This window comes from Alnus glutinosa, chromosome 3 (assembly GCF_958979055.1).
Source record: "Alnus glutinosa chromosome 3, dhAlnGlut1.1, whole genome shotgun sequence".
NCBI classification, from domain to species: Eukaryota; Viridiplantae; Streptophyta; class Magnoliopsida; order Fagales; family Betulaceae; genus Alnus; species Alnus glutinosa.
This window is the reverse complement of record NC_084888.1, coordinates 2,309,000-2,319,631: the sequence shown is the minus strand read 5'-3', so window position 1 is coordinate 2,319,631 and position 10,632 is coordinate 2,309,000. Positions and strand designations below refer to the sequence as shown.

The following is a 10,632-nucleotide window of genomic DNA, read 5'->3' as shown; positions in this document are numbered from 1 at the left end:
TTAAATGCATGTTCCAGCCTCCAGGCGTTTTTCTACACATTTTACAGAAGCAGAAGTTTCGAGCTTCTGGGACTTTGAAGGAGGCAGGAAAAGTTGCTTCTCATTTGTCAGAACTGCATCATTGTGATTATTTGCATTGTCAATTTTCCTGGAACATTGAAGGCTTCGTTTTCTTATGATAGATGGTGTATTTTTATAACCCCTTGCAGCTCTCCTCAATATGGATTCTGGACTGCTACAATCAACAGTTAGTCCTTTATTGTGGCTTGGTGGTGTACGAAAAGAAACTGGACTTGATGCTGTTCTGATATAGCTATCTGTACTTGGGAATCTACCAGTTTCCAAAAGAATGTTAAAATCCTTCTGGAGGAGTGGTTTGTAGCACAGCCAACCATGAGTCGCATCCTCTAAAAGAGGATTCTTGGATTGGCCACTTAATTTTGAATTCCCATTTCCAGAGTTGTCTGAAGAACATACATTACCTTGTGGCCCATAAGAAGATTCAGGCAATCTCTTAGCAGTGACAGGAGGAGCCGGCTCATGAAGAAAATTATGAGTTATTCTCTTGCAACTATGAACATCTGCAGGTATACTGAAACAGAGTTGCAAGGGTCCGGAAAGTGCTCCGAAAGGCATCGGATTGATAAATTCATCAGGCTCATGAGTTTTTTCATCTAAAAATTGATTTACTTGATGAATGGATGGAGTATTACATAACTCATTGGACCGGATAGCTGTATGATGTGATTCTCTCAATGTGTCACCCTTATTAGCACTTTCTTGGCATTGTCCAACACCCAGACCACAAGAAGTGGCATTGTCATCATCAAAAATTGTTCTTGGTGGTGTTTTTGTTAGATAATTTGCCCCTCTTTTTGGAGACCTGTAATTCTCTTTGTTTGAAGGTAGCAAATTGCTCTCCTTTCCATCAGCAGTTCCAAGAACCAAATCCAGTGAACAAGTGTATTCACTTCCCTCCAAGTTCACTTTCTGATCAAGACTTTGTTTAACCTCCTTAGACTCTCTACTTTCGGCTTTTGTTTTATGATTGTAGGGATCAGAACCACGCGCTAAACGAAAAAGCTCTACTTTCTTCCTCACTGAGCAGTTCCAGTGATTTTTTATAGAATTTTCAGTCCTGTTCATATCAGATAACGTATCATAAGAAGTTCTCATATCCAGCTTGAAAAAATAAATTGCTCTTTATCAATGTATGAAATTCAACTGATTTCAAAGGGCATAATATCCCAAGTATAATGTAGCCTTTTCAACAGGACCCCTTTTTTTCAATTTGATTACACCAGCTCTATAAAATCTCATTTTTAGGGAGAAAGAGAGGAAACATGTAATCAATTGCCATCTGCTCATATAATAGTTCAGTTATACACTTTTTAAGTGTTAGAATATATGAAAAATATATTCTATATTTGGTTGATATTGAAATATTTTCTATTTACGGGTTAAATATATTATCCAGTGAAATATATTTTTGATATATTCTAAACTTAAGTAAAAGTTTTGTGGTGATACCTTCCATGCAGGAACTTTGCTATCTCAGCCCACTTGTTCCCATATATTTGATGGGACGTAATGAGAGTCAACTCCTCTTCTTTGGTCCATGCAGTCTTTTTTATATCTGGGTTTAAATGGTTGTGCCACCTGAAAAAATAAAAGGAGGAAAAAAAAAAAAAAAAAAACAGTACCTAGATTTAGATTTATTCATTTCAAAGGAAAGGAAAATATAAAGAGGCTTCCTCTGATCAATATAAAATAATCAAAGATGAAGCTAAAGCAGTTATCTACTGCATATGCACAGGGTCAAAGGCAAGAATTTAGTCTAGGTGGGCTGTGCTGGACTGGGAATTTTGTTTTATTTTTTTGAGTGGGAGGACCTGTGAAGATTTAAAAATAAAATATAAATGAAGAAAATAGTGGAAGTAAAAAGAAAAATAAGACAATAAAATTTGGATATAAATCAGGTTTGTAGGAAATTTCATACAACCCACATATAATTGATATGTGTCCATTAGCATGTGAGAAGTACATGTTATTTTAATAGCATGTGCTTCTCACATGATTTTTTAATAGCATTAATAAAAAAAAAAAAAAAAATGTGATTCTCACGTGTTTAAATGATATATGTTAATCTTATATGTAAGTTGTATGAAATTTCCTACAAACCGGTTTGTAGGAAATTTCTGTCCATAAAATTTTGGAGTGGTTCGATATTAAACACCTACGTCTGATTTTTTAGAGTAATGCTACATGTCATACCTATGTCCCTCTTGTGTCCCTCTAAAAATGAGGTGGCTTTTAAAATCACCATTGAGCTTGTGATTGATCAAAATTGAATTTTGATCACATGGTGATTTTAAAAGGCACATCATTTTTAGAGGGACACAAGAGGGACACAAGAGGGACATGGGTATGACGTTTAGAATTACTCGATTTTTTATAATCTCTTTACAATACAAATGACCTCTATTTATAGGAGAAATATGGTAAGTGAAACCTTGAAAGCAATTCAAATAAGGTAATCAAATCACTAGGATTTGATTAAAATTACACATATATGGAAAATATAAACCCAAAACAGAAACAATCTATATTCTAACAGGACCATTAAAATATGAAGAAAAAGAAAAAACTATAAAAAAAATTGCTTTCTTTTCTCCAATTTTTTGGGGTGGAATTGTCCCTGCATTTGTGTTTTTTGTAGCCTTTTATGTGTGTACATACGTATGTGTGCAAGCATATTTGATATTACATATTTCATCTATGCTAATAATTAAGCAAATGAATAGGTAAAAGCAATTAAAAAAGAAAACGGATAAATTGTAGTTACTGACCAGAGTGCACTTACCTTTCTCTACATTGCTTGCCTATCCGGCCTGGCAAGGATTTTGAAATTTCAGACCATTTCTTGTTCCCCAGCTTTGCAACGAGCTCAACGATGAGATCATCTTCCTGGAAGATTTAAATAAGAACTAAATCAGAATCATAGACAATGAACTTTTAAATGGAGGTCCTTGTTGAAAGACACATGCAGCCACTGGTATGTTATTTGCACCTCCTTGCTCCATGGCCCTTTAACAAGATTGGGATTGAGAACCTTCTGCCAGCGATGCAGACATTGAACATCAGTTCTATCAGTAACACATTCAGCTGCAAAGGATACATATTGAATCAACATTTTTGCTTTCTGATTAGTTCTATTAAAGAGGAGGAAAAAAAAAACATGGATCTTTCTTTCTTTCTTTCTTTCTCTGGTTTCATATGTCTTTGATTCAATTAAAGCCAAAGCTTTTAACAAGAAAAATACTATCAGGAAGGGATGATACACACCAATCTTTTTCCAGTTTTTACCATTGAACTTTTGGACAGCAAAGGTTAATATTCTATCCTGTTAACAAGAAACAGGGGACACAAAACAAATTAGGTGCTTGATGATGAACATTTGATAGTCAGAATGCAAGTTTTTATCCAAAAGAAGCAGCTAAAGATACATGGCTTGCACATCAATACATCAGAATGTATGCATGCAGCTGACAAAAGAACGTTTAATCTGTGCAATTAACTTATGCAATAAGACGCTATAAAGAATACAAAAATCTCTAGCTATTATTGACCTCCTCCTCTGTCCATCCCCCCTTTGTTGATCGCCTTGTTGCACCCGTTATCCGCCTAAAAATACCATCAGGGCTATCATTACTACACTTGCAGAAAACAGGGTAAAACAACAATTCATATTCACAAATCAAAATGCAAAAAAGATAGGAATATACAATTCAGGATTCTTGGTTATCTGCTTCTCATACTCCATAGGAAGATAGCGATAATAGAACAAGACACAGCTATCTTTGGTTGCTCCCTTCACTCAATTGAGCCTAATGCAGCTACATTCTTTTGTTGAGTAGAATTCCACGCTACTTGGATAATAAAAACACATAATAACATCTATTTTTCTTTTTCTTGAGTCAGTTTTCTAAGCATCCAAACAGACTCAAAAGGGGTTCTAGCCAAGTTTTTATCTTCAAATTAACAAAAAAAATATATATATACAAACGATTAGCAGCATCATACAAAAAAGATATAGAAACACAAACCCTTGAAAATAGATTGGCCTGGGAACCCCATTATCACAACCAGACACCATAGGACTTTTAGAAACCACACCCTCCTTTTTCACATAACTATCACATTCTTTAATTCCTTTCGTTATTTTAAGAACACTACGTGTAACCAAAGGAGTATTAAAATAAATATAAAATAAACCCACAAGGGAGAGTCATTCTTTACATAAACCCAACTGAGATGAAAAGCAAAATCAACGGAAACGTTATGGTTTTGATCAGGGAATTCCAAAAGAGGAGTTTCTTTTTTCTTTCTCCATCAAAACGTTTTCTTTTTCTTTTGTTGGGTTAAAAAAAAGCTGTAACGGCTAAAAGATAAGGAATTGAAGCAGAATAACTCAAATAAGTACGAGTGTGTGTGGGGGATCAGAAAAGAGTTTGGGTTTTAGAGGAGAGTTATAGAGACTGAATCTGTTGGATGATGATTGACGTAAAATATTAGGTTTAGCTGAGAGTGAGAGAGAGAGAGAGAGAGTTGGCGGGAAGTGAGAGCCACAGGAGTACTAGTACTACTGTACTACTAACAAAGATTAGGATCCAAACGACAACGTGAAAAGTTCAATTTTCAACTTTCAATTTTCCTTTGAAACTATATTGTCATCAATCTTTCAATTGGTCTTTAAAAAGACAAAAATACCCCTACAAATAATTTTAAGAAGACAAAAAATGTTATAGAATTAATTTTATTTTTTTATTTTTTTATTTTTTGGATTTGAGGGGCATTTTTGTTTTTAAGGATCAAAAGAGAGTATTGCAAGCCCTTTGGTAAATTGAGAGAACACATTCAACCAATTGAAAGATTGAGAGAAAGTTGAAAATTTAATACTAGATTGGGGAGGATAATTGTAGTGATAAGAGAAAACATTAATTGTAGTAATGTTTCTTAAACCGTTGATCAAAGTTCAGAATTCTCAAACTTATGATCGCACAAGGGATTTCTCAAAGAGGTTTACTTAGATATATGGGTATTACAGCTTTTACTACAAGACATTTACATACTGAGGTGACAATCAAGGGCAGAGGGAGGAGGGGTCATGGCCGGTTAAAAAAAAATCTCAGAAATTAAAATATAAGCTAAAAAATTAAAAATTTAGCCTATTGGCCTTTACTAATATTTTTTTTTTTTTGCCACTGGCCCTTGCCCATAAAAACTTTTGGTTTCGTTCCTGGTGACACTTTATGTGGTATTTATCAAGTCAACCAATAAAATGTGAACGGTCATATAGCAATCCACGTATATAATACCTATTTCCATAGAATCATGAGTGGATTGTCAAATAAATTTATAAGAAAATTATAATAAAAACTGTATATACATAGTACCCTAAGTATTTTCCATGTATATTAAGACCTTGTATTGACCAAAAAAAAAAAACACACGAAAGTTGGAGCTGTATTCAGTCATTCATAAAGACTGATTCAAATGTTGTTTGAGACTATTAGGTCATTATTTTGGGATAACTATGGGACAAAAATGTAGTTTTAGCATTACTCTTTTAATATTCATTAGAGTTGTTTGAAAGGGAAATGGTTTTTCTACATTACATTATCCTACATTAATCATACACCAAGACACATAAGGTGTGAGTCTCATATACATGGGTATCACACCCAATGTGTATTGATGTAGGATTTATGTAAGGTAATGTGATGTAGAAATAACACATCCCTGTTTGAAATGCTTTAAAATTTATCCACTTAATACAGAGAGATAACAAATGAAAGTGGATTTAATTTATGATCCGTTTGTTTCGGCGTAAAATGATTTATGCATTTTTCGGTGTTTGGCAGGGGCGAAAATAATAGTCAACTGGAAAATGATTTCTGTTTGACCAAAAATGCTTAGTAAATTTCGGAAAATGCGTTTTCCGAAGATGTCAGACGCGGTCGATTTATTTTAAACGACACAGTCGACCTTCACGTTCAAGCAGCCGACCACCATCGAAATATTGCCGGTATCGGAATCCGACAACATCCGATTAATATCGCCGGAATCTGTCGAAAGAATCCGGCCACTTTCGCCAGAATCCGGTCAACCCAGATTTCGACGACCAATCTGGTCAGACTGGCCGGATCTGGCCAGAGAGCCGGAATCCGGCCGGCTGGCCGGATATGGCCAAAGAGGCCGATTCCCGGCCGGCTTTGGCCAGAGATGCCGAATCCCTGCAGGCAGGCCGGAATTAGGTAAAAATGGTTAGAATCTTGTCGGTCAGTGACCGAATCTCGTCATCAATGATTTTTATATTAATATTTATATGTTTTGAATAAAAATTAATTTTTAAAGGTTAATATGATTGAATGAAAATATGAAAAATATTTGTGATTTTCTGTACGCGCCAAACACCAAAAAATGCTTTCGGCGAAAAATATTTTTCAGAAAAATGACTTCCTTGAAACCATTTTACGTCGAAACAAACGGAGCATTAGTACACAGGTTGACACCCAAACTTGGTTACATCTATATTCGAGTAGGACATGCTCTTTTATCTCCAAGAGGTAATTCAATCGGTTGGAGACCACGCCTCATGAAACAGAGGTCGCTAGTTCAAATTCTCCCTCTTGCGTGGACATGTCAAAAAAAAAAAAGGACATGCTCTTTTATGAATAAATCTCTTAATAAACATTAGCAATAAAAAAATATATATATTGAAAATATTAAAATATCAAGACCATGTGCATGTGATATATATATATATATATATATATATATATATATATATATATATATATATATATATATATAGTCACATAAATACTCTGATTTGTCTGTTAATGTATTTTTGAGAGTGTTTTTTGTATTTAATATGAAAAAGTGTTATGGTATAACATAAATTAATGTTTTTGTTTAAAGAAAGCAAAAGTGTTAACGAACAAAGCCTGGACTCAAGGCTCAAGTAAATGCTTCGACTCAACAATGAATTGAATTAATGAATTAGTTCTTATCTTATTCCTAAAAAGACATGTGATGGCTATTATATAGTGGACTTAATTAGCACCATTAATTTTTGGGATTAATGAAGTAAAGACCATAGACGTTGGGACGTTGGCCGGTCTAGCTGCATCCATAGAGAGGGGATCGAGATAATTGTTTTGCCATTATTTTCACAGAGACAAGGACATAATAGTCAAATTACTGAAGCATATTATCAAGCATATTTTTAACCAAAATCTCATACAGAAAGAATAAGAATTGAATGCCCTTTTTTTGTGGTATTTATTAAAATATTAATTAAATGATTAAATTAATTATTTATTATAAACGACGATTTAACATATCAAAATAAAGGTCTTGAGTTCGAATGTTAACTCCACAATTTACCCCCAAATTTATTTAAATATTCTTAGGCTATGTGCGGGTGTATTATCTCTCGGTTTTGTGTTTTGGCCGTTCATTTTTATGCGTGGGAGATTGAGTCTATAACAATATAACTAAATGAAAATTTAATTAATTAATTTTTGAATATAAGAAAACGATTTCTTAAAATTATGGCCTTAAGCTTAATATTCATTGAAGCGGTCTCAATAATAAGTGCTAATTTAATAACCAGGAAAACAGAAAACGAAGGAATTAACGAGCATGAGTTGGCAAGGAATATTCAAAGCATGTGCGTTGTGTCGAGAACTGACTAATGAGCAACAAAATAACGGTAATTAGTTTGAAGCAAACGCAGAAATAGATTCCTCTTCCTCGCGCGGATAGTCGAGTTTTTTCTGGTCAGTTTTATTGCAGCTTCTCAATTCCTGCTGACTTCTCTCCAAAGATGGCAGCCGCACGAGGAACGCTTGAAGTTCTTCTCGTTAGTGCCAAAGGCCTCGAGAACACCGATTTTCTCTGTACGTATGATCTTGCTCATTGCTGTATATATATATATATATATATATATATATATATATATATATATATATATATATATATATATATATATACATTTTTTTTTTTTTAATTTGTTATCTGATAGAGCTTCTGCTCTAAATCAAATTCAAAAGATTTATGATATAGCGGTTAATCTCAACCTAAATCTTTTTCTCGCTTCTCAATGACTGTTTGTAACTCCGTGTTTTAAAACAAAAGGAGCTAGATAGACCAACAACTCTTTTACAACTTGTTTTTTTGTACCATTTTTTTTAAAATTTTTGTGATATGAACGTACATGATTTCTTCCTTGTCAATCTGTATCGCAATCAGACAATTGATCCCAGTTAATATTATTGTCTGATGGATTATGTGTTCATGATCGAGCAGCTAATATGGATCCCTATGTCATTCTCACTTGCCGGTCCCAGGAACAAAGAAGCAGTGTAGCATCAGGTACATTTGTAACTGTCGTCGTTTATTGATTTTTTTTACCCCTTTTTTTATTTTTATTTTTTCAAGAAAAAAATTGTGCAATGTTTCATGATTTTGATAGCAGTTCGTCAGTAGCTTTCACTGTAGGTTCTTCCTATCAATAACCTTAACTCTCCATAGGGTGCTCCCCGGCCATTTCCTATGTTGTTGTTTTTTTCCCCTCCTTTTTTGGTCGTTTCTTTTCTGTGTTGTCTTGTTGTGGAGTTTGCATGTGTGCTATTTGCTTAAAAAAAAAAAAAAGGTAGGTTAGTGTAGTCTCTTCAAGCAAAAGAATGTTGTAATTTTCTACAACTAGAAAATGTTTGATGCAGGTCAAGGATCTGAACCAAAATGGAATGAGAGCTTTGTTTTCACAATCAATGATGGTGCTTCAGAACTCAGTCTGAAGATAATGGATAAAGATACTTTCACCAAGGATGAATTTGTTGGAGAAGCGACGTAAGTTATCATAATTTCATGTTTACTCATTTATCAGACACATCTAAGCACAGTTGGAGTTCTTGACTCTCCATAAGCATACTAAGTGTCTATTTTGGGTTTACAATTTCAAAACGCGTGATTTGAACATATGTTTCTCAATTAACAATGGTTTGAACTTTGAATCAGTAATCTTGTACAGCCAACCACTGATCGATCTGCAGTTTAAGTAGCAGTTAGATATCATGTAGTTCATATTAATATGTACACATACAACCCTGCAGCATTCCTTTAGAGCCATTGTTCATCCAAGGAAGCCTCCCATCAACTGCATACAGTATTGTCAAGGATCAGGAATATTGTGGAGAAATTAGAGTTGGCCTAACTTTCACCATCGAGGTATCTCTTATTCTATAATTAGAATTTTATTATCAGTTGTATGTTTTTAAATACAGCTCCTGGTTACATTTGTCAGAAGGGACAATACTGTTAGTTTACCCAAATGGGGTAGGTATAGTGGGATAAGAATCTCCTCTCATTCGAGTGCCCGAATAACACAGAAATTTGGATAGCTTAAGAGAGAAGGACTGCGAGGCCTATCTGCCCTAGGCAATCTAGGAATATTACATCAACAATTTTCACTTCTCAACCTCCTATTTGACAACCTTCCTCCCCTCCCTTTCTCTTATTTTCACTTCTCTCAAAAAACGTCAACTTCCAAACATTCTAATTTTTTTTCACTTTTTATATTACATCAACAATTTTTTATTACTATTCAAATAAAAAACTCACAGCTATACATTTTTTTCTTCATTTTTTCATAAAAATTCTTTTTACTTTATATCACATCAATCACTTCTTACTACCACTCAAAAAAAAAAAAAAAAAAAAAAAATCACCTCAAATATGGGGGAAGGGGTTGTCAAACGGGGTTTTATCTGAATTCATGTGTTATTCGAAAAGCCTGACAACAGGAGATTTCAATCTAAATATAGAGTTGCATTAGATCGCGAAAAAGTGAGATGATATAGTAGGAGCATTATTTAAGTTAATGTATGAAGAACAAGTCACATGAATACTTGCTGCTTTGGACTTCACATAACTGCAATGTCATGCTTGCTTTGTTAGCGTCCAACACTCATACCTCCATTACTTGTTGCAGGGAGGCAGCAGTCGGGAGTGCTGCACAGAGGAAGTGAACTATGGTGGATGGGAAGAATCATCAAGAGAAGAGGAGAGCTATGGTGGATGGAAAGAATCATCAAGAGAAGAGGAGAGCTATGGTGGATGGAAAGAATCATCTTACTAGGATCAACCTTGCCCTTTGTTGATCCACAATTACCTGTTGATTTGCGGTTTGAAGTTTGCCCTCATCCCACTTGGCTAATGTAAACTGGCTTATCAACCCTTCTTAAAAAAAAAAAAAATTAAAAAAATATATCAAGGACTAGTGGGCATTGCACATCAGCCCAGTAAGATGAATGTGGAATGATGGTGTAGTATGTAATCCACTCTTTACCTAATGTTAGAATAAACCAAGAATAAGCAGTTTTTGAGTCATTACAATTCCGCTTTCATGTCGTTGTGCCATAATTGGGTTGAGCCAAGTGTTTCTTCAGGTCAAAAAGCACCAAATTTGATGACTCATTGAGACACTCGGCCAAACTTCCGATAACCCCACAAAATTTGATTGGCAAATTTAATAGTTTTGTACCTGAAGTCATGTGGGTTGTC

The 10,632-nt window shown here is 34.4% G+C and overlaps 2 protein-coding genes across 2 annotated transcripts; one reads left to right on the top strand and one right to left on the bottom strand.

Annotated features, from left to right (window-relative positions):
* On the bottom strand, window positions 1-3,823 carry LOC133862599 (transcription factor MYB3R-3). Its single transcript, XM_062298440.1, has 7 exons — window positions 3,786-3,823; window positions 3,630-3,684; window positions 3,346-3,403; window positions 3,071-3,165; window positions 2,864-2,967; window positions 1,531-1,659; window positions 1-1,138 (listed from the first exon to the last, which is right to left on the bottom strand). Exons 1-7 carry the CDS (start codon window positions 3,821-3,823, stop codon window positions 1-3), a joined length of 1,617 nt encoding a protein of 538 aa, XP_062154424.1.
* Window positions 3,824-7,812: 3,989 nt separating this feature from the next.
* On the top strand, window positions 7,813-10,594 carry LOC133863456 (elicitor-responsive protein 3-like). Its single transcript, XM_062299385.1, has 5 exons — window positions 7,813-7,967; window positions 8,377-8,442; window positions 8,793-8,919; window positions 9,183-9,297; window positions 10,061-10,594. Exons 1-5 carry the CDS (start codon window positions 7,895-7,897, stop codon window positions 10,205-10,207), a joined length of 528 nt encoding a protein of 175 aa, XP_062155369.1. The 5' UTR covers window positions 7,813-7,894; the 3' UTR covers window positions 10,208-10,594.
* Window positions 10,595-10,632: the final 38 nt, after the last annotated feature.